The sequence below is a fragment of the Hypomesus transpacificus genome, chromosome 9 (genome assembly GCF_021917145.1).
Source record: "Hypomesus transpacificus isolate Combined female chromosome 9, fHypTra1, whole genome shotgun sequence".
In the NCBI taxonomy this organism is placed as follows: Eukaryota; Metazoa; Chordata; class Actinopteri; order Osmeriformes; family Osmeridae; genus Hypomesus; species Hypomesus transpacificus.
This window is the reverse complement of record NC_061068.1, coordinates 4013930-4041360: the sequence shown is the minus strand read 5'-3', so window position 1 is coordinate 4041360 and position 27431 is coordinate 4013930. Positions and strand designations below refer to the sequence as shown.

The following is a 27431-nucleotide window of genomic DNA, read 5'->3' as shown; positions in this document are numbered from 1 at the left end:
AAAAATATTGTTAAACAAATAAAAACGGTTGAAAAACGACATCAGGAAGTGCTTTCAGGAAGTAGTTTGCCGATGCTGGCAACGTTGAGTGACAACCCACACGGCAACTCGCCGAGCAGATAATCAAGATGGCAGGTAATATACCTATCATAACATTTATTCGAAACTTAAACAACGCAGTGTTTGTGACAAAAGGGTTGATATGCGTTTTTTCTGTTGAATTTTGTGTTTTCAGTAACGCCCAATTTGTTATTGTAGGCTTTGTTCTAATGTGTTTTCAAGCGAGACGGCTAGCCTACATGGCCAGCAAGCGGTGTTGTCAAGCGAAAGCTAACGCTACAGCGGCTAGTACTACTGTACAGGACTGGGTTTGCAACGCTAGCCGCGATACTGCCTAGTGTAGCCAACCCAGTTCCCGTGGATGTTATATTTTGACAACACTCAGTATAAATAATTCTCATAGACACTGGGATGTGGTGGCACGATTGTAATAATGATGACCAACAATTAACTGCTCATTTATTTGATATTACAAACCCTATCGCGTTAACTGACCTTTTCAGCCCTGTTAGCTTAGCAGGGTAGCTTAGCTAGTTGATCAGCAAGCCACTAGCCTAACTAGCTTGATTTTTAAGCTGATCAAATCCAGCTCAAAACTATAACAAATAGGCCTACATTATGCAGATCGTTAACCAGGTTGCTTGCTGACCACATTTTGACTGCACACGTCGAGTCAGTCCTCAAGCGGAGCTGAAGTGTCATGTTCATTTCCCACATTGTGGTCAAAATACGGAGGGGTTTTACCGTGTAAATAACGTTAATTTAGCTGCAGTAGTTGCAGGTTCGCTGTAGCCAGTGTTCTATTTGGTAAACATTGTAACGTAACATAGCCATTTTTAAATGGGTGGTCTTAGTAATGACAATATTAAGTTCTAGCTATTGTGCTAGTGACTACACCAGTTAAAAAGTTGTGAATCTTTGTCAGCTGCTGGTTAATACTTCTGTCCAGGCCCAGAGGATGTGTTAGGCAACAGTGGCCAAGTGATCTTAGATGTTTGTTGGGCAATTTCGATGCACAATACAAGATTAATCCCAGCTTGAAGATCCTGTGCATAGTCTACAGGAATTCACCTAGTTCTGACCTTCACATCAACAAGATCCATTAACATCTCACCAGATGACCAGATCCAAGTTTTTCAGATCAGCACAACACTAACCTTCTCAGTCACCGCCGCACCACTGCCTACTCACTGTCATGCCCAAGATACCTGGCCGCCTCTCTCCTTGTCTGGGATACGAGGGAGGGAAAGTATGTTGATTTCATGTTAGTGACATTGTTGCCTCTCTTGCTCTGTCCCGTTCTCTCAGGTCTGTCTTTATATTTTGAAGATGGTCACGACGATCTGGATGACTGTGAGTGTTCTCAATCACATTGCGTTTTTTGAATGTGTGCATGGCTCAAGCCTTCATTTCAAGTTGAGTTGAGTTTGGATATTGTTGTTCATGAAGGGACTTTCCGGTTGTCAAAGGCTTATAGGTCTCACATATAACACAACCTGTGGGTTGAGACAAGTTCTGATCTGCTACATTTTCTAATTGTGGAAATCAGCCGGGGTAATAACACAAGGCTGTTTCTCTTGGTAAGGCCAGCCCATATAGACCACACACGTACAATCACACTAACATTGTCACTGTATTCTCTTCCAGTTGGGTTCGATGACTATGGATCAGAGTGCGATGGTATCCGAATCACAGCGTTCCTGGACGCAGGGCAGGACAACCTAACTCCTCTAGGCAGGCTAGAGAAATATGCCTTCAGTGAGAATGTCTTCAACAGGTAAGCAACTTCCTGACTGGCAGCGCCACAAAGTAAAAGCAAAAGGACACACACACACACCCACCCACTCTCTTCTAGATTATAGATAGTAGGCTAAAGGAAATGTTTAGTATTGCCACTGGAATGCTGTGCCAGAACAAAGTCCAACACCAGTAAAATGAAATAATATCTTGTTCCATCTACATTCCTGTGTATAACCCAGCAGGGCAAAAACAACCTGGACCACTTCCATAGCTCAGGAATGCAACAACACCTAGCCTACCGTTGCTAACGATGCTGCCCATGACTGTTCCCCTAGTTCAGATCAGGCCGTTCATGATGTCTCTATCAGGCCCTTCCCTGTGAACTTGTGGGAAGCCTTGCATGTCTTTCTCTCCCTCCAGGCAGAGTGTGTCTCAGTGTGTGTGTCTGTGCTGTGTGCCCCCAGCTGCCTGCATGGTAGTTGAGAGGACTCAGGGAGGGTTTGTGGCTTGGCCTCTCGGTGTTTTGCAGATGTGGAGCCTAACACCTCTCTGTGCTCTGCTGCCCCCAGTTGAACTTGTGAAGAGGCCTAGTCTACCCTCCGCCTGTTAGAGGCTCCAGTTCTAGAAGAGGAATTAAAACATTCTTATGTCTCCAGCACCATGTACACATTTGTGAGCAGACTGCTTTGTTGGGCTATGGCAGTGTTTTTTGGGCAAGTCACGTTCAGACACGTGACTTGATTTATGTTCACAATGTGCTATGAAACCAGTGTCAGAACTGTTACTTATCAACTCATGTCATGTTTAACAATCTTATGGTGTAGTTTGAAGCTTTGGATGTGTCTGAGGCCTGGTGCTTTGTCGGGGTGTGGCTCAGTAGGTAATGGCACACTGCAGGCCGGACTAACCTGGAGCTCGTGTTGCTTTCTAGGCAGATTGTGGCGCGCGGGCTGCTTGACGTGCTTCGAGAGTTCAGTGACAATGAGAATGACTTTATCAGTGTCATGGAAACAGTTGCCAGAATGTCAGAAGATGGAGGTATTGGCTTTGTTTGTTTGTCTCGACTGTTCGTTTTGTGTTTACGATGTCCCAAAATTCCCAATGTAACTGCTTCTGGGACAGAGGCCAAATCAAACCCATCAGAATATTCTAGTTAACCTGAACATTTGAATGTCTTGAATGTGTCGTTTAATCCAAACACATCTAGCAGAGGACCATTCCCCCCCTATTTGTCAACGTGGTGTGTGTGTGTGTGTTTGTTTGCATGCGTGCGCCTCCTGTGCATGTGCGTGTCTCAGAACCCACAGTGCGTGCAGAGCTCATGGAGCAGGTCCCAAACATCGCCATGTTCCTACACGAGAATCGGCCCAACTTCCCCGCAGCCTTCTCCAGATACCTGGTGCCCATCGTCGTGCGCTACCTCACAGACCCCAACAACCAGGTTGGCAACACACACACACTCCTGTCAGGCTAAACTAGGGTTAGATTAGCTGAGATCAGATTATTATCTCAAGCAGGTTGAGTGAGTGATTTGTCACAAAAGTTTTTCTTATCGGATATGCAGGCTTTTATGTGTAGTCCCTTTACAGCAGATTCATATTAAATATCATTAGTATGTCTTTATGGATATATGGCCAGATGTGTCTGCTCGGCGTATTGTGAAACTGGATGTGCAGTGTTTCCTACACATGGACTCATTTGTGGCAGTGCGCCACAGAATCAACACCGGCCCCGCATATTGCGTTTCGTATTATTATTTTTTTTAACACTATATAGGCTAAAACACGCAGCGTATTGGTTCAGCTGCATTTCCTTTCCCTGCTCTCTCTCTGTCTCTCTGTCACTCACGCGTCTCTCTCACATACACACACACACAGTCACAACGTTAGCACACGTTAGCAACTATGCATACATACACCGTTCTAGTAAGACAGACAGCTATATCAGCTAGCATTCAGCATACCGGAGCTAAAGGTCTAGGAAAGTTGAGGCTACTTTTTGCTAGGTACCTACAGACATGTCTTAATCTGCCAGACAACTGGGTTCCCCTTCGTTCTTTTGGTGAGCTGTCTCAGCAGTAAGGTACTTGCCCGGCGTCATGGAGCCGACCAGTTAAATAGTTATTTAGCACTAGCGTTGCTACCTGCAGATGCAGAAATTGTTTGTTTGTTGTTGTTGATTTTGTGAAGGTGTGAAACATTTTGGATTAATATTTAATATAATAAAGTTCTGTGTAACGAATTATTAACTAAGGAATTATTTTGAACCCCTCCCCCCGTCTGACATGAAACAACCCCTGCCACAAATTGCTTTTCTAATCTGAGGGAAACACTGATGTGTGTGGCAGGTGCGTAAGACCAGCCAAGCAGCACTGCTGGTCCTGCTGGAGCAGGGTCTGATCTGCAAGGCCGACATGGAGACCAAAGTGTGTCCAGTCCTCCTGGACCTCACAGAGCCCAGCAGTGATGATGACTACAAGATAGAAGCTGTGGCGGTAAGGCTGCCCCCCCTCCCCCCATGGCCACCACCACCCTGTAACCACAGTCAGACTGATTTGGGATTCATAGACTTCCAGCTCCATGGGCTACCGGTACAGTGGTGCAGATGGACGAAAGAAGCTTGTGTTTCTCTACTTGGTTTGTCGGATTTATATGGATCCTTATCCTCTCTCGCTCTCTCTCTCTCTCTCTCTCTCTCTCTCTCTCTCTCTCTCTCTCTCTCTCTCTTGCTCTCTCTCTCTCTGTGTGTAGATCATGTGCAAGCTGGTGACAATGTTGAGTAAAGACACTGTGGAGCACCTGCTCCTGCTGCGTTTCTGTGAGCTGTGCAGTGACGCCAGGCTCTTCCAAGTCCGCAAGGTAACTCCTCCACACCCCTCCTCTCCCACAGAGCCCAGTGAGGATGAACGCTGCTCGGGTGGCGGGGGTGTTGAGCAAGAGGGGTTGTTGTTGTCTGGGTGGAATTTGAGTCGTGGCGTAGCTGCTGCGGGCTGAGGCCGGGTGTTTGGGACGAGGATTTGGACGCCAGGATTTGGATTTCCCCTCGATGTGTTGTTGAACCTTGGAATGCGTGTCAGCGTTGACATGCATTCTCCCTGTTAGTGGAATAAACAAGTTAAATAGGTTACACACAGACAGTCACGTCCTTATTGTGGTTTTCCCCCCCTCTCTCCCAGGTGTGTGCAGCTAATTTCGGCGAGTTCTGTTCCATCGTGGGCCAGGATGCCACAGAGAAACTACTGGTGAGAACCAGACAATGTTGACATCACCACAGATATGCACTGCTTCCATGTTATTGATTTCTTCGGGGATTCAGTCCTAGGCCAGTTCTAACCGCCACAGTGTGTTTGTTTTTCTTGCCGGCGCTGCGCTGCCATTGGTCCAGATGTCCAAGTTCTTCGACCTGTGCTCGGACAGCCTGTGGGGCATCAGGAAAGCCTGCGCCGAGTGCTTCATGATCGTGTCCAACTCCACCTCCCCGGAGGTGCGACGCACTAAACTGTCCCCTCTCTTCATCAGCCTCATCAGTGACCAGTCCCGCTGGGTAAGAGCTCTGCTGGCAGGGGGGGGGGGGAGAGGGGGGGGTGATGAGAGAGGAGGAGGCGGGGGGGGGGGGGGAGGGGGGGTGATGAGAGAGGAGGGGGGGGGGATTGATTTAGGAAAGGAAAGAAAAGATACAGTCGTGGGTAACACTTTAGATCCAGGTGTTTGTAATAAGAGTTAGTTAATAGTATACTATTATATATACTAAATACTATTTTGAGACTAAGTGTTCAGGAGGGGTTGGGGTTAGTGTTTTCGAAAGATGAGAAAAGCCATAAGGCCCTATTAAGATGCTTACTAACTTAGTGCTACCTACCAAATGATGCTTGGTACAAGCACCTGGATTGACATCACGGGTGTTCCAGTGGTGTGTATGTGTGTGTGTGTGGTGACCCCCTGTGTTCCCCTGCTCGTCCAGGTGCGTCAGGCAGCCTTCCAGTCTCTGGGCCGCTTCATCTCCACCTTCGCCAACCCCTCCAGCACAGGCCTCCTCTTCAGAGAGGACGGCACCCTGCTGGAGATGCCCAGGTGTTTTTCTGACAGGTACGAAACAAGCCGACCTCCAATACTGTCGAATCACTGGAAAATACAGATGGGGTGCGCTTGATTTGGCTTAACCAACGCGTGACTCGCAAAAGTGCTAATTGTGTTTGTTTTAATTGTGCTTCCTTGGCAGTGAGTCACCCTTGTGTATCCAGTCCTCCATGAGCTGCTCTGAGTCTGGAGGCTGTCTGGCGGGCAGGACCGGCCGTCACACCCCAGCCAACCAGGACGGGCGGGCCACCCCCGCCCCTGAGCTTCTCTCCAGGGGGGACCATGGAGCCATGGATCCCCCGGGCCCCGGCACCCCTTCCTCCAGCTGTGGAGACGGACATGGACCCCACACACACAACCACAGCCACAAGCCCGTATCAGTCACGGAAAACAGCAAAGAGTCGGATCAGACGGACGAGAACTTTAACTCTTTCCACTACTGGAGACCTCCTTTACCGGACATCAGCGGAGATCTGGAGATGCTGCAGGGGCCCATGGTCCAGGAAGAGGGGGAGGAAAAGGAGGAGAGGAAGGAGGTAGATGTGGGAGAGGTGGGGCTGGAGGATGGGGAGGTGGAGGAGGCAGAGGAGGAGTACCGGGGGCTAGATTCCAGCCAGGGACCGGCCACCAGCTCCCAGATTCAGAAGGTTCTGGACTGTCTCCAGCCTCACATGGATGACCCGGACGTACAGGGTGAGTCACAACGAACGAGGACGCACATCCACAACATTTTCATTTGCTAGTTTACAAAGTGGTATTTGTGGTGTTTAGTATTTGCGTAAATGTGTGCTAACCTCTGTGTGTGTTTGTGTGTGTCCTTGAACAGCTCAAGTCTCTGTGCTGTCAGCCGCCCTAAAGGCAGCCCAGCTGGAGAGCCAATCAGAAAGTCAGCCTGACAGCCAATCCGATAGTCAGGCTGAAAGCCAGTCCGAAAGTCAGTCCGAAAGTCCAGCAGCCAACCAAACGGAGGAAAGCGAAGCTCCGGAGGCCCAATCGGAGAACGGCGAGAGCAGCCCAGTGGAGGAGCAGGTGTCAGACCCGGCTCCGAGGCTGGAAGCGGAGCCCAGCCCCACCCAGGAGCAGGCCGAGACCCAGACAGAAGCAGAAGCAGACGCCCAGGAGAACCAGGAGAACCAGGAGAACCAGGACTCTCCTTCAGACTCCCCCGTCCTGGTACGGGATGACTCTGACCACAGCAGTGTGGTGAGTCCACAGTCCTCCTCCTCACCCAGAGGAAGACACCGGGGAAACACTGACGCTTCTATAGAGGGCCCCCATCGTCTCCTCATGACTGAGTGTGTGTGTGTGTTTGTTAGGATTCTGAGCTGATCGAGAGCGTGGAGGAGGAGAGGAAGGATGGCTCTTCTTCAGGTCAGGTGTATGAGGAAAAACCCAAGGTTCAGGTGAGTGTCCGACAGACTGGTTCACTCCAGTCGCACCTTCTCTAACACCCCTCTGTCTGTTCGTCCTGTCCTTCCATAACCCCATCGTCTTCACCCTGCCCTCCTTCCCCCTCTCTCCTGCTCCTCCAGAACGTGATCCCCCAGCAGCTGCTGGACCAGTACCTGTCCATGACGGACCCGGCCCGGGCCCAGACGGTGGACACGGAGATAGCCAAGCACTGTGCCTTCAGCCTGCCCGGGGTGGCCCTGACGCTGGGCCGGCAGAACTGGCACTGCCTGAAGGAAACCTACGAGACGCTGGCCACGGATGTCCAGGTGGGCACCAGCCCTTCACACACTTCCTGTTTCGGAGCAGGCCAACATCCTTTTTAGTTTTTATAACTGAGGATGCGGCCGCTAAATATAATTGTGTCATCCAAAAGAAAGGGGACAGATTTGCAATGACCTGTCCCACCCACTTATCATAGAACTTGCGCCCCTGGGTTTTCATATTGATTTAGCTAACAGCTACAGTGTAGAACTGAAAGTGAATGAATATTTTCTCTCTCTCTCCATCTCGCTGCCTCCCCAGTGGAAGGTGAGAAGGACCCTGGCCTTCTCCATCCATGAGCTGGCGGTGATCCTGGGAGACCAGCTCACGGCTGCAGACCTGGTGCCCATCTTCAACGGCTTCCTCAAGGACCTGGACGAGGTCCGCATCGGGGTCCTCAAACACCTCTACGACTTCCTCAAGGTACCCGCTCACCCCCCTCCCTCCATCCCTTCCTTGCTCCCTGTTTGAAACGTGTGATTCCTCCACGAGAGGGCGACCATGACTTAAGCCTACCCCTGACACCCCTTCCATTCATCCCCATTATGGTCAGGAATAAGACCAGCAACACTTGACCTTGATCTTGACAACAACCAGTAAACCACTAAGGCTCAGGTTTTTCTGAGCTTGGCCAAAAATGATGTTGATGGTGGTGGTGTTTAGGATGATGGTGTTTAGGAGGGTGTTGATGGTGGGGGTGTTGAGGATGATGGTGTTTAGGAGGGTGTTGATGGTGGCGGTGTTTAGGATGATGGTGTTTAGGAGGGTGTTGATGGTGGGGGTGTTTAGGAGGGTGTTGATGGTGGGGGTGTTTAGGATGATGGTGTTTAGGAGGGTGTTGAGGATGATGGTGTTTGGAGGGTGTTGATGGTGGGGGTGTTTAGGATGATGGTGTTTGGAGGGTGTTGATGGTGGGGGTGTTTAGGATGATGGTGTTTAGGAGGGTGTTGATGGTGGCGGTGTTTGGAGGGTGTTGATGATGGTGATGGTTGTGTGTTGCAGCTTCTCCACGCAGACAAGCGGAGGGAGTATCTGTACCAGCTTCAAGAGTTCATGGTCACAGACAACAGCCGCAACTGGAGGTTCAGATACGAGCTGGCAGAGTAGGTGCCTTCGGGTTATTGACTTCATCTTCATGTATGTAGCCGTGTGTGTTCTGTAACAGAGCGTGTGTGTGTGTGTGTGTGTCCACCAGGCAGTTGATCCTGATCATCGAGTTGTACAGCCACTATGATGTGTATGACTACCTCAGACAGATAGCCCTTACCCTCTGTTCAGACAAGGTGTCTGAGGTCCGGTGGATCTCCTACAAGCTGGTGAGATCTCCAGGAGCCCTGCTCACTCATCTCCTATCTCTCTCTCTCCTCACTCTCTGTTACATACACATTCCCCCCCCCCCCCCCTTGCAGCCTTACTTGACAGCGCATAACTGAAGTACTGTGTGTCTCCTCAGGTGGTTGAGATCCTTCAGAAGCTGTACGCGTGTGGAGCCCATGACCTGGGCTTGAACTTCATTAACGAGCTCATCGTCCGGTTCTGCCACTGTCCCAAGTGGGTGGGCCGACAAGCCTTTGCCTTCATCTGCCAGGTAACGCACCACGTGTCCCATCAGACAACAGTCCAACATGCCTGTCTATCTGCCAGCTGCTGCTCACCGCTCTGCCTCCTTAAGTCTGTCCACTTACTACAGAACATTCCCGGCTGGATCTGCCCATGAGCCTGTCTGACCTGCTGGTCTCCCTGTGTCTGCTGCTGTGCTGTCTCTGACCTGTTGTCCTCCCTGTGTCTGCTGCTGTGCTGTCTCTGACCTGCTGACCTCCCTGTGTCTGCTGCTGTGCTGTCTCTGACCTGCTGACCTCCCTGTGTCTGCTGCTGTGCTGTCTCTGACCTGCTGACTTCCCTGTGTGTGCTGTGTGTGCAGGCCATCGTGGAGGAGGACTGCATGCCCATGGAGCAGTTTGCCCAGCACCTTCTCCCCAGCCTGCTCAGCCTCTCCTCCGACCCTGTGGCCAACGTGCGCGTGCTGGTGGCCAAGGCCCTGCGGCAGAGCGTCATGGAGAAAGGTAGAAAACAAATGTTTTTATTGGGCCCCACAACTTCAACTGCTTTTTCTGGGGAGGGTTTAGGGTTAGAATTGCATTAAGGGTTAGGGGCAGAGATGGCAAAAGTACACTCATCCTTTACTCAAGTAGAAGTACAGATACTCATGTTTAAAAAGACTGTGGTAAAAGTTGAAGTACTGTCACTACACTTTTTCACTCAAGTTGAAGTATAGAAGTGAGGGCTCTGACATCTACTTCAATAAAAAAAGTAGTCATTACTACTAACTGTTTAAGGATAGTAAAACAAATGTGTGTGTGTGTGTGTAGCGTACTTCAAGGAGCCTGGCAGTGCCTACTCTGATGAGCTGGAGGAGACTGTGATGGCGCTGCAGGCTGACAAGGACCAGGACGTCCGTTTCTTCGCTAGCCTCGACCCCAACAGAGCCCTGCTGGACACGGCTGCCTTAATCTAGCCTCTCACAGCCCAGCCCCTGGTGCCCCCCACCTGCCTGTCTACCTACCTGTCTGTGTGTCTGTCTGACACAGTCAGCAACTTACCAGCACCAGATCAGACCACTCGCCAGCAGAACAGACCTGCGCCAAGGCACTGATGACCACTCACACCTGCGCGTGCACACACAAACACACACACACACACACACATGCTTAACAATAGTGTGTGTGTGCTCAGAAAGACACCTTCACTTTCACACACACTAGAACAAGCACTCTTCTCTCCGGGGGAGGCGTGCCCACCCCCTTCCCCACCTCCAGAGAGGATTGAGCAGGGCTCGGGTGAGCTGGATCTCCCATAGGATGCACCACCAGCCCCTCAGCCCTCCAGGACTGTCCCTCTCCCTCTTACCAGCACCCTCACACGGACTCCACCAGCAGACTGGAGGACAGCACAGCCAGCTCACTCTACTCTGCTCTCTCCAAAGCTAATTGTGATTGTTTTTATTTTATTATTATTACTACTTCCTCCTTTTTGTATTTAACCAACCAACAAGCCGCCAGGCAGGCAGGAAGGCCTCGACAGGCTCTCTGCCTTCCACGGCCACTAACTCAGGGGGACTGATGGAAACAGACAGCATTAGCAACAACCAGCGCTGCTGACTCAGCACGGGAAGTTAAACTGGTAAAACTCCAACCAGCCACAAAGCACCCCCACCCCCCACCTGTCCTCTCCGTGGTACTGAATTGTCCATGTGTGTCTCGCTCTTTCTGTATCACCCCCCCCCCCCCCCCCCCCCCCCCCCCCCCCCCGACTCTCCCATGCAGTCTGCCTCCTCTCTCCTCTAATGTCTTCACGGGCCTCTGAAACCACTACTGCGCAGCGGGGGACAGCTCCAGCTGCTCCCAGTAGACCTCTGGTGGTAGAACCTGCTCAGATACTTCTAAAAGGAACGTGTCTGAATCAACTGTTTGATCTCGTTTCTCAGTGCGTTTGTGCGCACTCATGCACATGCGTTTGTTTACCAATAATGTGACAAGTCTCCCGTTCTGTTGGAGACAAATGAAATACCTCTGTTGAGACGAGGCTCTGTCTGGTGTGGAGGGTGGTGGGGGGGGGGGGGGGGGGGGGGTGAGGAGGACATTCATCTGTGACACTGACGGGGGAGGGGGTCTTATTGTTGATAAAGGGCTTCAGGTGAAGTGACCAAGGTGTAATGTAAACCATGAGGCAAGTGCAGGATCAAGACTACATGGAACAGGCATGTTTCATTGCAGTTAAAACTCACCTTCCCTTCTGCCACACAGTTCAACCAATTCCTCGTTTGGTTGACATCCTGGTATTTATTATGTGGCGTTAGTAGCTCGGTTGGTCTGACTACCCACAATTGTACAGTAGCCTATAGGAATGAATGAGTGAGTACTGGCGATGTAGCAAGGGTCCCAGTCTGAGAGGCTGCATATGTACCAAGTTTTAATATGTACCAGGTATCATAAGATTAGCAACTGTTCAAGCATTGTACAGCATAACCTGTGGAAACGATGTGTGTTTGTGAAACCAAGGCCAGTGTAAGGGTTGACGTTCCCCTATTGACATAAGTGAATATAACGGGAGCAGTCACCAAGTCACTTTTGTAGTCTTTTTAAAAAAAATATATAAAAAAACTTTTCTCCAGTGTATAAATGGCAACTCTTTGTTAAACCATAAACAGGACAGGAGAACTGATTGTGGTGTATGGTGTGCATCTCAACTCTGTTCCTCAGTATAAAGGAGAGGTCGTTGTGGTTTGGCAGTAGCTACTCATCTCATCTCGGTCTGAAATTCGTGCCCATCTTGTTTTTGTTTTTTTTTGTGGTAGAACTGTTAATATATGCATTTTATGAAATTTATTTTTCTTTTCAATTATGCACCATTGTTCAGAGATTTTATATCCTAACTTTGCAGAATTTGAGACCTTTGTAATATTCAATGGTTTCTTTTAAAATACATTTTATGTAATGTTATTTTTAGAATTCTGTAATTAAAATTATTAAATCCGAAAAGGCCTTTTGTTCACTGTTCTCCTTCGCCACAGATGTGAAAATCATGACGTATCATTCCGTAATCCTCACAAACACTGGTAAAGTAAACAAAATATGGGTTGTCAAACTTTAATATGAAGCCTACAGTTTAAATCAATGTCCATCTTTTCTTCTAAAAAGCAGGAGCCTACGATCCCAGGTCGTGCTGCCAAAGCACTGCACCAGCTCCATCCCACAATGCTTCTCTAAATGTTCCCGGGCATGCTCCGCCATATCACCGCGAATCTTCAGGTCCTTGAAATGATCAAAGTCCGAACGACCCAACTTGCGGAGACGGCGGGCAGCAGAGCGGTAGCATTTCCACGGTTGGGCCTCTAGTAGAAGGTGCTGGCTGATGCGCGCCAGCCCGGACAGCAGCTTCAGCAGCGTTGCGTCACCGTGGTTCAGGTGGACCCACATTGTGACCGCGAGACACAAGCAAAGATGGAAGCTCGCGCTACTGTGTTTTCTCAGATAGCTTTTTAGTTGCCTCTGGCTGGCTTCGTCCTGCGTGATGTCCAGGGGAATGTAGGAAATGTTTTGGGGTAAAGGGTTGGTCTGTTGTGCCCGAGCAATGAGGGATTCATCTAGGTCGAAGCCCAAGAGATAGAGACCTGCTTCTCCTTCTCCAGCTGGAACCTCTAGGGACAGGGACTTCTGCTGAAGATGTCTGTACAAAGCCACACTCAAATCCTGCAAGCAAGATGAAAGACAAATAGGTCAGAACACTGACACACTATACATAATGTTTTGTGTCGTGTTGACTAATACAAGGGACGCATGAAAAAAATATAAGCAAAGTCCCGTTTTCAGTAAATGTAAAGTTAGCCAACTTACCCCCGAGTTGCAACCCACATCTAGTAACAGTATAGTCTCACGACTGGCTTTGTACCCTAAATCATGAATAAGTGTTTGCGGTATGAGACTTAAACGGTTCTCGGGCGGGTTAAAGGTATAATAGTTAATGAAATTTCCGAAAGGAGCAGCACCTGGGTCGTTATTTTCATCTAAAACTTCTTTTGCTGCGTTCTCATTCACACAAGCTGCCATTGCCAAGTGTGCAACTTCAAAATAAATCCGAGAGGAAACATTTCACTTCCGGGTTCCACTAACTACCGACGGAAGGCACTGAAGATCAGTTACGAAAGTGGGTGCTGTTAGCTTGCTAGCCTACGTGATACAGCCACTGTCTGGTTTGCTGACATTGAGAGGAATATCAAACAAGACTGTCATTCCCATTTTAAGAAAGGTAATTATATTATATTATCAACACAGAACCCGAAAAGGGAAGGGTGGATAGTTTATTTATGTAGGGAAGTGTACAATTATCGCAAATCTATCTTGATAGTTTACTACTAGCTACCTTTTAGTTGTCCAACAAGGACTACCGTACTCACACACTAGCCTACTAAAGGTAGCTGATCAGTTTGTTAGGCAACAACATGGGACTTTAATCTCTTTGTATTTATCCACCAGGATTCTTTAGTAAAAGCCCTAATACATTTATATTTACACATGGAGTGTACCCTCCGTGTTTACAAGAGGATGTACGTTTGCCATGCTGAACAACGGGGGCTCAACAAACCTTTCCGGAGAACTACCCGCCTGTAAAGGCTTTTGCTCCTTCCCCGACCTAATGTAGTTTATCAGCCAGCTAATCAATTGAATCAAGCGTGCATTTTTAATGAGTTGAAGTGAAAACCTACGGGAGTTGCTCTCCATTAACAGGTTTGGAGAACCCTGCTGTTAAGAGTTTTGTACTTATCAAACCCTGTTTTCTTTCCACCTAGGCTGACCACCAATATGTTGGCAAGGCGACTGGCCGACTACGGGTACAGGGGGTTCTCTGCCACGATGATGGTGTTGACTCTCTACGGGGGATACCTGTGCGTGATGCGTGGATACCGTTTTTCCCAGCGACAAAAAGAGCTCAAAATAGCTGCAGAAAACCAGGACCCTGACGTCCTAAAGGACTGACGTTATAACATAACAGGAAGGGATATGTTAATTCCTTAAATTTGTCCATCGCAAAAATCAAGGACAAAATTCTTGGACTTAAATATGATCGCTTTATTTTGGGTTTTTCGGTTTGCTGAAATGAAAATGTCTTCAGCGCATCTCCCAAATCCATCTGTAATGATGGGGATGGCAAGGATCAATGCTGTCTATGTACAACTGGTTGTAATTTAAAGTTATTAAATGTCTTTAACAATTATATACATATGTCTCTATGAGTAGTCCAACAACAATCTTTTTGTGATTTAGTCCATTAGTGAACAGGAAGTCATGACCAATCAAACATTATCTCCAAGCAGTAGTGGAAAACAATTCTAAGAACAACTGACAAAACAAGACTAAAAGTTATTGATCAGTATATAAAAAAATACAGTAAGTAAAAGTCAAGTTTGTCTAACCAATAAAACTGGGAGAGAAAACAATCTCCAGTATTCGCCATCTTCAGTATTTCACATACTGACAGACCTGTCCATCCACAACTGAATCATAGAAAATATTTTGACTGAATATTTTCTTGAACTTGGTGAGGCAACTTCCACATTAGTGTCTCTTACATCCCAATTAATGTCCACAAAAAAACAAACAATTGTGTCCACTCTCTTGCGGCCCGTCAGTAAGTTGGGAAAGTGCTGTGTAGTGGAGATAAGAACAAGGCTAGGAACCTTTCAAGTTCAGCCAGGAAGCAGGAACAGGGGAATCTCATGAGGACAGAGATAGATACTGCACAGTGCATCTCTGGAGGAGGAGGGGGGGGTCTGGACGGAGCGGGCCTGCCTCCAGCTGGGCCCGCCTGTGTCAGCAGGTGTGGCTGATGTGTGCTCTGGCTCGGGGGATGCAGTGGCCGTTGGTGCCGTTGGTGCCGTTGGTGCCGTTGGTGCCGTTGGTGCCGTTCTCTCCTTTAGGGAAGCTGCTCCGGAGCGACAGGGCTTTGATGCGCTCTTTGGCCGGGTCACCTTCGTCCTCTGAGCTGCTCTCCACGTCGCTGCGGTCGTCCTTGGACACCTGTCAGACAACCCCAATCAAGTGCACACGCTGTCGTTACCATACGTTTCTGTTACGATTTGGGATCTTATCTTCAAACTATTGGCGTTTATTTTTGTTGGGTACCGAGAGACCACTTTGTTTTGTTGACCTGAAATGACATGCATTCCTACAGCAGAGAGACGAAAAGGTTCTGACATGTTGAAGCTTTGCGACTGATCCGCAGGCGCATGTGCTGTGTGTAGCTGTGACCCTGACTTAACCTGTGCGTGCTTTAACGTGCCACAAGGTGGTGCTTCCGAGTTGGAAACAATCCTCTTACATGCAGGAAATTGTAATCAATGAAAGCAGTGCAGGAAAATAGATCAAAAGTTAGATAAGAAATGAAAGGGGAAAAACTTACAGGCGAGAGAAAAGAGGAATGTTGTCAGGCAGACAGAGGGAAACAAGAGGAGGAGAAACAGGTGGAGAGAGAAGAGGGGACGCTCGTTCCTCCCAGAGGGAAAAGAAAAATGTTGCTTCTGCGAAGAGAGACGCCAGAGCTCGTCAACATCTCCAGCACGACAAGAAGAGAGGGAAGCACATTGTTTACGAAAACAACACGGCGATCAGTTGTCCTGTGATGGGTGCACATATGACATGCAGACGTGTTCCGCTGAGAGCTGAGCCCGTCCTGCCCAGGCCTGTCCCTGCAGCTGCTCCACGCAGCGCCTGGGTGAGCTGCCATACGGAGGACAGACAGGCGGAAGCACACACCTTTCCCCGCAGCATGGCTTTGATGGCGATGCGTGCGATGAGGTAGGACCAGATGATGTGCAGCACCTGCAGGACCAGCAGCAGGGAGTTGAAGAGCCACCAGGAGGGGTAGGGCCCGATGATGTCCCAGCTCTCAAACAACGTGCTGTTCAGGATCCTGCCATGGCAACAGGGACAGGCGGGATGGATGGAAGAACAGATCAATGAATAAATGATTATGAAAAGAAATACAGTATGTTGTAGGCATGTGGACACGCAACCACTTGTACACCCTCATACACACACACACACGTACTACAGAATACGAATTTGACCACGAGACCCACGTGTACACAGGTTGTATCTTTACATTGTTGTTCGCTGAGCTAGCATGCTGAGTCCCACGTCACACAAACACAGCACCAAGCCTTTTTTTCCACATCGCCATGGACACAGCTTGGTGACGTAACAGGTCAGGACTAAACAGTGAGACTTTCCTCATAAGGTCTTGATAAGCTAACAGTCTGTACTCTGGGTCCAATGGAAAATGTTTAACTATTCATTCACATATATTTATGTATATTTAATTTGATGTTTCCAGGCCAGTGAATGGGGAAAGGCCATTTTCAGTGACAGCCTGGCTAGGATGAGAAACTAAACTGGTGTGACCTGAATACACAACAGAAGAAACCCTATTAATATTTAGCAAATATAGGATGTATTAAATACTTTCAACCCCTTTCCTGGTTCAAACAAGCTGTACAAATGTCTCTCCAGTGAATGGAGGGATGGCAGTAAACTTTGCTTCTTCATTTTGGACCTATGGTCAGGTCAGCAGAGAAGAAGCCCTTGTCAAGTGTCGTCCCCCACACCCTCGCCATCACGCACACACACACACACACACACACACACACACCAGGGGCTGGATTACACTCCTCCTGAGCCTGGGCTTCATCTCCACACCCAGACACTAAATACAGGAGCTCGGGTTACGGCGGTCCTCAGGGACCTCCCTATTGTCTGCCTCTCCGCTCCGCAGAGCCTCCGTCTGCCTGTACTGATGACCACCAGAGGCCCAACAGTGACTGGCGTAGTACCGGGACATGACATCTCCTTCACAGCAGGTGCTCAGGCCGGAGTGGTTCCACTGCTGATTCAGGACAGAGTACTAAATGTCCATGGACGGAAAGGTCCGTTCTGCACAGGCCTCAGAACAGCCTGGTCCGTTCTGCACAGGCCTCAGAACAGCCTGGTCCGTCCTGCACAGGCCTCAGAACAGCGTGGTCCGTTCTGCACAGGCCTCAGAACAGCCTGGTCCGTTTAGGACCCACACCTGCTCCAAACTACTCACCACACAGGATAGATGATGAGGCGCGTGATGAAGAACACCACTCCAAACACTACGAACAGGAAGTCACAGAGCCGCTGGTATTTGGCGTAGTTGGCAAGCTTGGCAGCCTACAAAACAAAGAGATCCAAGAGGCAAGTAAAGACAACACAGGGTGTTAACGTCACTGAAGTGATTTTCTTTCTCAATCTTTCTCTCAGGACACAGACGCTGACTGTGGTAATCGGACGTGACAGAGTAAAGAGGAGTCAGAGTTTACGGTAAACTCATGCAGCTATTTCCCCAAGTTTACAGTCAACTGCGCGGGCAGAGGGAAAACTGAAAGTCTATTCAAATGCAAATGTGTCGCAACTGTTCCCACACACCGATATGATAGCCAGCGGAGATAGAATCTAGACACCTCTGGGTCCCTACAGGTCCATCCCCATCCCCCCCCCGCCCCCTCTTACCTCCAGCAGGATGTCCGAGGAGTCGTGGACACACATGACCAGGCTGCCCACCCGCAGCATGTTGTTGGCGTAGGAGAAGCTGATGAGGCTGACGGTGGCCAGGTGGTGGACAAACATGATCAGGAAATCCTGAAAATAAACACGGGACACTTCCTGTCACGGACGGGACACTTCCTGTCACGGACCCTCTGACCAAAACAAGTGGAACAGCAATGTCCCTGAGTGACTGTTGCTAGATGTGTGATCCCTGGCAGACACAGAGAGAAGGCCCTGGGCTGTTAGTTCATCACCTAATCCCTTACTGGACTTTTACTCAAGCACCTGGATTAGCAGGTCTAGATTCAGGATAGTCTGGGAAAACCCTGTCATGACCTCCTGGTGTCCTTCCAGGCCATCAATGCGGAAATTGGTGACCTACAGAGATCCTATTTCTCGTCCAAAGACGACCACAGATACAAACAAAGGAGACGGAAGGATTAGCTAGGTCAGAGATTAATGACCTCAGATGCAACCACACACAAACAGAAGCTTGACTCACACACACACACACACACACACACACACACACACACACACACACACACACACACACACACACACACAGAAACAGAGAGAATCCCACACACAAACAGAAGCTTCACACACACACACAAACATACACACACACACAGAAACAGAGAGAATGCCACACACAAACAGAAGCTTGACACACACACACACAGAGGACGTGTAAGTTACAGCTGGGAGCGAGGGTCAGATGTCATTTAAATAGCCTAGCTGCCTGTCTTGCGCAACAAATAAGATAATATAATAATGCAGGAATTCTCTAATTAGGCCTGTCAACCAGCTAAACAAGTGCTTCTTTCACATCTAAAATGAAACAGCAAAATGCTTAAGGAAGACTCTGACTATGACAAAATTCTCCAGCTGTCCTACCTACAACCATTCAGCTTCTGCTTCCAGGAATCTGCATGACCACAGGTCTCCCATCCAGACCTGGAGTCACATGACTGGCGACCAGCCAGGGCTGGAACCAAGCTCTGCTATACTGAAAGAGTTTTACTCAATCATGTGACCCACGTGAACACCATTTAGACAGCCTAGTGCCTGACTGGGGTAAGCTGAGGTCTCTCTCGCTCTCTCTCTCTTTCTCTCTTTCTCACTCGCACCATCGCAGCACACAGCCGACAATACTTCGATTTAAATGCTTCTGTGAACAAAGGTCGTACCAAATATCACTGTAACTGCAGTTTCTCACATAACATCACTACAGCGTTCCCCATTACAATCAGACACTATTCTATATCCTTGTTTCGAAATGCCAAGTGTGTAAAGGGCAATTCCCTTATGGGCTGGGTCACTGTACTTCTTTTTCTTCTCTCACGGTTCCTTTGATTCCTACATTATTTCGAAATCTCTCTTACCTTCCTTTTGATGTCAGTGAACTGGGAGAACATGAGGGACCAGTAGAAGGCCAGCTCTGACACGTAGTAGTAGAACATCCCAGGAGTCAGAACCTGGAGAGGGGAGGAGAGGCCAGGCGGAGCCAGGGGGAGGAGAGGGGCCAGGAGGAGCCAGGGGGAGGAGAGAGGCCAGGAGGAGCCAGGGGGAGGAGAGGGGAGGAGAGGCCAGGGGGAGGAGAGGGGAGAGGCCAGGAGGAGGAGAGAGGAGGAGAGGCCAGGGGGAGGAGAGAGGAGGAGAGGCCAGGGGGAGGAGAGGGGAGAGGCCAGGAGGAGGAGAGAGGAGGAGAGGCCAGGAGGAGGAGAGAGGAGGAGAGGCCAGGGGGAGGAGAGAGGAGGAGAGGCCAGGGGGAGGAGAGGGGAGGAGAGGCCAGGGGGAGGAGAGAGGAGGAGAGGCCAGGGGGAGGAGAGGGGAGAGGCCAGGAGGAGGAGAGAGGAGGAGAGGCCAGGGGGAGGAGAGGGGAGGAGAGGCCAGGAGGAGGAGAGAGGAGGAGAGGCCAGGGGGAGGAGAGGGGAGAGGCCAGGAGGAGGAGAGAGGAGGAGAGGCCAGGAGGAGGAGAGAGGAGGAGAGGCCAGGGGGAGGAGAGGGGAGGAGAGGCCAGGAGGAGGAGAGAGGAGGAGAGGCCAGGGGGAGGAGAGGGGAGAGGCCAGGAGGAGGAGAGAGGAGGAGAGGCCAGGGGGAGGAGAGGGGAGAGGCCAGGAGGAGGAGAGAGGAGGAGAGGCCAGGGGGAGGAGAGAGGAGAGGCCAGGAGGAGCCAGGGGGAGGAGAGGCCAGAGGGAGGAGAGGGGAGGAGAGGCCAGGAGGAGCCAGGGGGAGGAGAGGCCAGGGGGAGGAGAGGGGAGAGGCCAGGGGGAGGAGAGGGGAGGAGAGGCCAGGGGGAGGAGAGAGGAGGAGAGGCCAGGGGGAGGAGAGGGGAGGAGAGGCCAGGGGGAGGAGAGGGGAGAGGCCAGGGGGAGGAGAGGGGAGGAGAGGGGAGGAGAGGCCAGGGGGAGGAGAGAGGAGGAGAGGGGCCAGGAGGAGCCAGGGGGGGGAGAGGGGAGGAGGAGCCAGGGGGAGGAGAGGGGAGGAGGAGCCAGGGGGAGGAGAGAGGAGGAGAGGCCAGGGGGAGGAGAGGCCAGAGGGAGGAGAGGGGATCAGAGGTCAGGGGAGAGGTCAGGAGGAACCAGGGGGAGGAGAGGGGCCAGGAGGAGCCAGGGGGAGGAGAGGGGAGGAGAGGCCAGGAGGAGGAGAGGGGAGGAGAGGCCAGAGGGAGGAGAGGGGATGAGAGGTCAGGGGAGAGGTCAGGAGGAACCAGGGGGAGGAGAGGGGAGGGGGAGGAGAGGTCAGGGGAGAGGTCAGGGGGATCAGGGGAGAGGCCAGGCCAGGGGGAGGTCAGAGGGGGAGATATCAAGGGGGAGTACAGGGTTACCCACTGTTACAAGAAAATTATGGCAAATATATTCCCACACGTAATGAATGAACACTTTATTTGGTTGTTCTTTGGCAGTCATTAGTCATGGAGATATTTTCATTTCTGTGTAAAGTTATGTAAATCAATGTAAAGTTATGTACGGCTGTTTTCTAAACCTGGGCCCAGTATGTACTGGGTCTATTTCAGAATGACTTCCCTGGTTAAACAAAGAGGAAAGCGAAGTGACAGATGAGCCGTCTCACCTGATAAGGGTAGTTGTACCAACAGTGGCGTGTGTCCCACATCCATGGTGTCTATGGAAGAACACACACACACGCAATGTCAACTCTGAAGTAAGCTACTGTTCACACACACATAACAGATGTACCACATACAGATTTCAGCTCACCTGCCACAGAAAGTGGATTCCATAAGTAAATATGCAGAGATAAAACATGAGCCTCCACCTAGAAGTCAATGACAGAGTAACAGTTCGATAAGATGAAACTTTATTGTCCCCAAAGGGGCATAACCAATGTTTGGTTATGCACTTACAACAGTAAAATATCCTAGTAAAATACTGTTACATGCATCCATTTACATATACTATTCATTAAATAGATACATGAGATAAAAGGTCAGAGATACACAAGGCCCAGAGAACTATTTAACAGTAAACAAGCACACCTTCACCCACTACACCCAACCCCTCTACACACCCACGCCTCAATCCTACACATTCACACAAAGAAACCCCAGCCTCTTACAATCCTACACACCCATAATCCAACAGACATTTTTGATCCCCGCCCCCTCCCCCCTCCCCCAGACAGGGAAAGCTCTACGCTTGTGTTGGTTGTATGGTTGTGTTCTCTAGCCTGTGCTGGGCCATCACCTACATGCTCTCGCAGAACTTGGTGAGCATGCTAGGCTTGTCCTGGTTCCTGCGGTGCCTGAACCAGCGCTGCACCTTCCTCACCTCCCAGTCCAGCTGCTTGGACAGCCCATCCAGGTGGGAGAAGTCAGGGTTCTGGTGGAACGGCCGGGACAGGAGCGGACAGAGGGGATGGAAATACAGGAGAGGGGGGGAGGAGGGGAGGACAGGGGAGGGGGGGAGGAAGGTAGGAGAGGGGAGGAGGACAGGGGAGGAGGACAGGGGAGGAAGACAGGGGAGGAGGGGAGAAGGGCAGGAGAGGAGGAGATGAGGAGAGGAGGGCAAGAGAGTGAAGACAAGAAGAAAGGAGAGGAGAAAGACAGGAGTGGAGGAGAGGGAAAAGGATAGTTAAGGAGGAGAGTGGAGGAGAGAGGGAAGTAGAGGAGGAACAGCATAAGTTAACAATCAATCAATCAATCCATTAGTCAATCGATCAGGGCAGGCAGAAAGAGAAAGAGGAGGGCTGTGGCACGAGGAAGGAGGTGGACCAGAGCATGGAGCACGGACAGTTGGGCAGACAGCTACCTTAGTGATGGAAGTAAAAACCTTCTCCAAGACAGCGTTAGGCTGGGCTCGTCTACACACCTCCGCGTGGATATGAAGACTCCGGGCACACGGACTGGCGACAAACCTGCCAGGACCACAAGCAGGACCACAAGCAGGCGCCACATCAGAACACATCACACTTCCATCCCAATCCTTCCAACAGAACAGATTCTCTTTCAACACTCAAGACATATTCAAGACCATAGAGCCCACTCGCTGACTGTAACACGGCCTGTCATGTAGAGCGTCTTTCCCACACACACCCAGCTTCAATCCCTGGACATGTTTGATCTATATTGATTGACCTTACAGGCATGTCATTACACTACACCTGTGGGAGATATTAAGTGTGGTGTGGGAATGATGTCCAGGGTATCTCAGAACACATGCATCAGGTCCAGGTACCAAGTATAAGAGACTTTGTTGGGCTAATCAAAGTGTGTCCGTGCGTAGCAAGGCACGTCACTTATAGGGGTCTGGATCTGTTGTTATGAATGTGTGGAAAGGTAATCCGGCCTTTGGGTGAAAACAACCTCCACCAACATAAATAAAGACTCCAACCTAACCCAGTCTGACAGACTGGTCCAGCCTCCCCACACCCTCAGTGCATTGGGAGAGGGAGCCAGGCCTCTCCTCATGTGGAGCTGTGCTCCACTGTTCCAGTAGGAGGGAAGTCACAACAGTAGTGAAAGCACTGGTGCGAATTCCGTTGTAGAAGAGAGGATTGTCTGTGTTGTGGATTGACGCTCACCACAAATAATGCACTTTCTCAGCCTCTGCCACTTCCTTCATCATGAGGAAAATAATTAAACGCCTTACTTGTTTTGTAAAGGAAGTAAAAAACAAAAAACAAACATGACAAGAATGTGGACAGACGATGATGGTGCAAAAAATCGTTTGACAAAGAGAGAATAGTTCATTGTTAAGACACGAGGTTTAACAAGCTGTATGCGAGTGCGATAAACATCACTCCAGGCCATCCGAAAAGCCATTCTACTGCCTGTGAGAGTGCACCCTGGGGAGCCAGGGCGTGCCCAGCCTGAGGGCTGTGTCTCAGGAGAAACACCGACAGTGTCGCTCTAATGACATACCTGATCTGATCTCATTTTAATATAGCATTTTCTATTATTATGTGTGTGAGAAACAAAAAATAGAGGCCGTAAAAAGAGGCACAAAAACCGATGGGGTTTCATTTAGGAAAATAGAGGAAAAAAATTTTTTTTTTAAAGAGACTAAGAGAGAGGAGACAGTCATTGATATACACATGTTTATGTCACATGCCAGAAAATCCCTGTCCCTCCTCGTCACTGACCAGCTCGGTAACCACAGCTTGCTGCCTGGAGACAGGCTTCCAGGCCAACCACCTAGGTGACAGCAACCCTGCTAGCTCTGAGCTGTCTCAGCTACTGTACATGAAGGACTGAGAGGGGTGACAGTTAGTGTCTGCAGGAAACAAAGTAGTTTAACAAACAGAAAGGAGGTCTGTGGGTTGTCTTAGGATACTGGCTGTAGAATGGAAGCTATGGAGTTCATTTGGTTGTCATTTATTTGACATTTATTTGTATGCTAGGGAGTCAGATGGCTGAGCGGTGAGGAAGTCGGACTACTAATCAGAAGGTTGCCGGATCGATTCCCCGCCAAGCCAAATGACGTGTCCTTGGGCAAGGCACTTCACCCTACTTGCCTCGGGGGGAATGTCCCTGTACTTACTGTAAGTCGCTCTGGATAAGAGTGTCTGCTAAAAGACTAAATGTAATAAACGGTCAATAAACGGCTGGATCCAGAAACGTTCATTATAATCCCAGAGATATGCCTGTCAGTAGTGGAGTCCACCCCTTCTCAAAGAGGCCTACAGGCTTGAACACGGTCCTGCCTGTCATTGATATTGTAGTGTTCTGAAAGTGAGGCAATACCATGTTTCTTATCACCAGTCTGAGAAGTGCTAAACAGGACGGAAGAGGATTATGGAGGAAGAGATCCACATCTGTTCATGTGTGAACACAATGCAGTTTAACTTGAATAAAGATTATGAAGATAACCTAGAATAAGGTGAGGCGTTGGCCAGGGAGAGCGACTCAGAGCCAAGTTCAACATCACTCACACATCTTCATTAAAAGTCCCTCATTTATTCAGCACTTGGAACAAAAACAAAAAAACAAAAAAAACGCTCAGGTTGGACAGTCATGCGGGATTCTGTTTCGACCGGTTTTTCAAGTTTTATACATTTCCATACCAGGTACCACAAACCCTACTTTAAATGAGTGCGTGTGTGTGTGAAAGACAGAAGAAAAACACAGAAACCAAGACAAACAGACGTCGTGGGTTGGGGCTGCAGAGACACGCAGGAAGGGAACGAACACAAGATGTGGTGTGATGTGTTATCTGATGAATAAATGAATGAGTGGGCCAGACTGAGCAGGACCAAGCCAGAGTGGTGACATCATCCAGGAACACAGCCTGAAGGGGCCAGGAGGTCTGGTCCTGTTTCACATTGTCCCCCATCTTCCTTTAGATCCCACTCCCTGGATCCTCCTCAAAAACAATCCCTCCCTCTTCAGCTTGTGTTACCTAGGTCCGCTTCCAAAGTAACAACTCTAGCTCCGTCGTATCTGATCTCCTTGTGTGCTGCCTTCGGGTCTTTCTGACCCACCGTCGTGGTGCAAAAGGTGGGTCACAATGACCCAAAAGCACCACAAGGGTAAACCCAGGGAGAAACTTGTAGCTCTATTGCTCCGCTCCTTTGCCCCTACTCACTACCTCCTTCGTCCATGGTCCATTACACATAAGATTATAGGTTACTCCCCACGTAGCTTCGACAAAGTCATTCAATCACTGGTAAAACCTGACCTACTTTCAGGTAAAAATTGCATTTGGGTCGAATTATCTCAAGGAAGTCTGTGATACAGCACCTGGATCGATGGACACTTTAACAAAGAGCCATTATATCTCACAACAAAACGACCAAATGGGCTGTTGGCCTCGATATTCCAGGAAGACAACACCAAGAAATAATCGCAATCAATGCCGCTAGGAGTGGTCCACAGGCTCTTAGCCTGGAGGGGAAGAGAGATAAAACGATGAACTGCATCGTGTGATATGAATCATGACTATAACTTTAGACGTGGGTTCGCTAAAACTCTTTGTTGAAGAATTTTTAGAGTAAAAGTGAACTATAAAAAGTACACTTGTTCTAATAGCGGCCTTTCATGGCAAGTCACAACACGTAGGCTATGTTGCGCCTGCAGCATTTTCAGGCGTTATTAACAACGAAACATCCCAAGTCGTTATTACTTAAGACTGTAACCGTTTGAGATAAACTCCCTGGGTTAAACAGATGTATACTGTAAATGACCTAACAACAAAAACTCACGAGTCTGGTATTGTAGCAAGGGCAACGTTAACTTAATTGACCAAAGTCTGTTTGCTGGCATGCAGCCTACTAGGCTAGACCTAACTATGGGGACAAGCCGAGCGTGATTTGCGTTGATGGAGAGATTGATAGCTAGCTAATTACTGTAGCTTTCTGCTATGCTATTTGCCAACCTCCAGTCCAAGCAACAACTAGACGTTTCCAGTTACTGTAACACCGTCACATTGACAACAACCTATTTGACCATTTTGTAAGCCATCCATCTAGCTTGTTGTTTGAATTTACATGCCGAGGCCCAAGCCCGTTTGTTTGGTACTAGAGCAAGTGGCCACAGCTAACTGCAAGTTATGGTTGGTGCTTTCTGTGTGGTGAAAGTTTACTCGTCATCACGGCACGTGGAAGTGTAATCTTCAAAACTGGATTTACCCAAACCATGTTAGTAGGTTTTTTTTTTTTTTACATGCAACCTCGCCTAGTACTCAGTTCATACCTCTCAAACAGTATTCTGACGGCAAAGATCCATAAAGCCAACGGCAAGGCAGAGAGCAAGTGTCCAGCTTTTGGATACTCCACTCCAGGCGCTGGGTCTGCAAGATCCGCCCAAGTTACATTGTGTGGGAGCCAAAACCTCTCGTTCCAAAACCATGCTGAAATAGCAGCCATATCAAACAGTAAATAGTCTTCCACCAATAAATGTCTATTTTTGGAAGAAAATGTGAGGAAATAATCCGTCGCCTCTGCTCTGTGGAGCTGGGTGATGTGGACTAGTCAGTATAAACAAGCTCGAGAACATAACGTTAGTTACCGAGATGGGGATGGATTGAGGAAGTAAAGAGAACGGCCCCACCTCCAACCACCTCAAGCAAAGTGATGAAAGCAGACATAATATTCCCTAACATCCTGCGATCCCCATAGATCGTCACCACAACGTCAACAACCACTTTATTTGTTTTCCATGGAATACAATTACATACAGGCATATAAAAGGAAAATAGCTATCACAAAGAACTAACACAAAGAACCGTTAACTTTTTTAGAACAAGATGGTTGCGTCCTCTTGTGGCCATAACTGGCATTACAACCACATCAGGGAATTTCTGTATTTTTTAAACGTTATTACTTAACATATTTTACGCGCACATTTCATTGTAGCGCATACATAGGCCCACATCTATAATTCTGAAGTTATGAGTATCTCCATTGAAATTTACATAAACAAAAGTCGGAATCTAATCATAATATGTGATTTTCAGTCAGGATATTTTTGTTATTTGGGGTATAGGCCTTCTGTAGGACACTGATCGTACTTTTAATAAGGCAGCTGCTGTTTGGATGGTCTTGGTTAGTCTATCCAAACCCTTTTTTACACTCTCACTAATTATAGTTCCACCTTTGCCCGATAGAAGGGGTTATTATTAGAAATCCCATAGGACATTTGACTCATAACTATGCAAAGGATTTCAGCTGTGGAATCAAATTATAAATTGTAGAGAACAAATTCTACAAATACATAGTTTTGGAAGGATTTCATCCAATAACATGCATGATAAACTACATGCATTAATATACTGAGTTGGCAGAGGTTGATCGCAACCATAATAAAAAATATCATAGTCGATCCATTTTTCCCAAAAAATGCTTTACAGATATACCTAATAGAAGACAACTCTGTAATTGCAGAGAAGAGTAGAACATAACATAGTCCTCCTTCCCTGCAAGGTCCAATGCATGCCATAAATAATGACCAAAAAAAAGCATTCCATCTCAGTCCACTGTCGTGGAACTGAAGGGCCAGACCGGACCTGCACACAGAGCAAGGTTAAAGTACACTCTAGAAAATGGTAAAGGTGAAGAGTTTAGGGTGGCAGGCTAGCCACACGGACATGAATAATAATAAATAATAATGTTATTTGTAAAGCACTTTATATTTAGGTAAAATGTCAAAGTGCAACAGTGGAGATCACGTTACTTGAAAGCTCAAGAGAGCGTGCATGTGTGGAGAGATCCTCGGCAAGGCTGTGTACAGTGGCATCACTGATGTGATTAGAAAGCAGTG

At 48.8% G+C, this 27431-nt stretch overlaps 4 protein-coding genes across 5 annotated transcripts; 2 read left to right on the top strand and 2 right to left on the bottom strand.

The window, feature by feature from the left end:
• Positions 1-42: 42 nt before the first annotated feature.
• Positions 43-12127, top strand: ppp4r1l (protein phosphatase 4, regulatory subunit 1-like). The gene is made up of 20 exons (XM_047025380.1): positions 43-135; positions 1369-1413; positions 1708-1837; positions 2732-2838; positions 3099-3241; positions 4148-4294; positions 4551-4658; positions 4976-5041; positions 5185-5343; positions 5761-5885; positions 6019-6569; positions 6703-7079; positions 7193-7279; positions 7409-7594; positions 7851-8012; positions 8592-8692; positions 8785-8905; positions 9043-9177; positions 9511-9652; positions 9959-12127. Exons 1-20 carry the CDS (start codon positions 129-131, stop codon positions 10102-10104), a joined length of 3045 nt encoding a protein of 1014 aa, XP_046881336.1. The 5' UTR covers positions 43-128; the 3' UTR covers positions 10105-12127.
• Positions 11922-13244, bottom strand: LOC124471063 (pre-miRNA 5'-monophosphate methyltransferase). The gene is made up of 2 exons (XM_047025383.1): positions 12983-13244; positions 11922-12838 (listed from the first exon to the last, which is right to left on the bottom strand). The coding sequence occupies exons 1-2, from the start codon at positions 13193-13195 to the stop codon at positions 12260-12262; spliced, it is 792 nt and encodes a 263-aa protein (XP_046881339.1). The 5' UTR covers positions 13196-13244; the 3' UTR covers positions 11922-12259.
• A 695-nt stretch (positions 13245-13939) lies between these two features.
• Positions 13940-14360, top strand: LOC124471065 (cytochrome c oxidase assembly protein COX14 homolog). The gene has a single exon (XM_047025385.1). It carries the CDS (start codon positions 13949-13951, stop codon positions 14120-14122), a length of 174 nt encoding a protein of 57 aa, XP_046881341.1. The 5' UTR covers positions 13940-13948; the 3' UTR covers positions 14123-14360.
• Positions 14226-26202, bottom strand: cers5 (ceramide synthase 5). 2 transcript variants are annotated; one of them, XM_047025381.1, is made up of 10 exons: positions 25866-26201; positions 21985-22090; positions 21425-21555; positions 20935-20992; positions 20789-20839; positions 19099-19191; positions 17675-17803; positions 17229-17335; positions 15899-16055; positions 14226-15163 (listed from the first exon to the last, which is right to left on the bottom strand). In XM_047025381.1, exons 1-10 carry the CDS (start codon positions 26036-26038, stop codon positions 14957-14959), a joined length of 1212 nt encoding a protein of 403 aa, XP_046881337.1. In that variant the 5' UTR covers positions 26039-26201; the 3' UTR covers positions 14226-14956. The 2 variants fall into 2 exon arrangements, with proteins under 2 accessions (XP_046881337.1, XP_046881338.1); XM_047025382.1 differs by lacking the exons at positions 21425-21555; positions 21985-22090 and having other exon boundaries at positions 25866-26202.
• Between the last annotated feature and the right edge of the window lie 1229 nt (positions 26203-27431).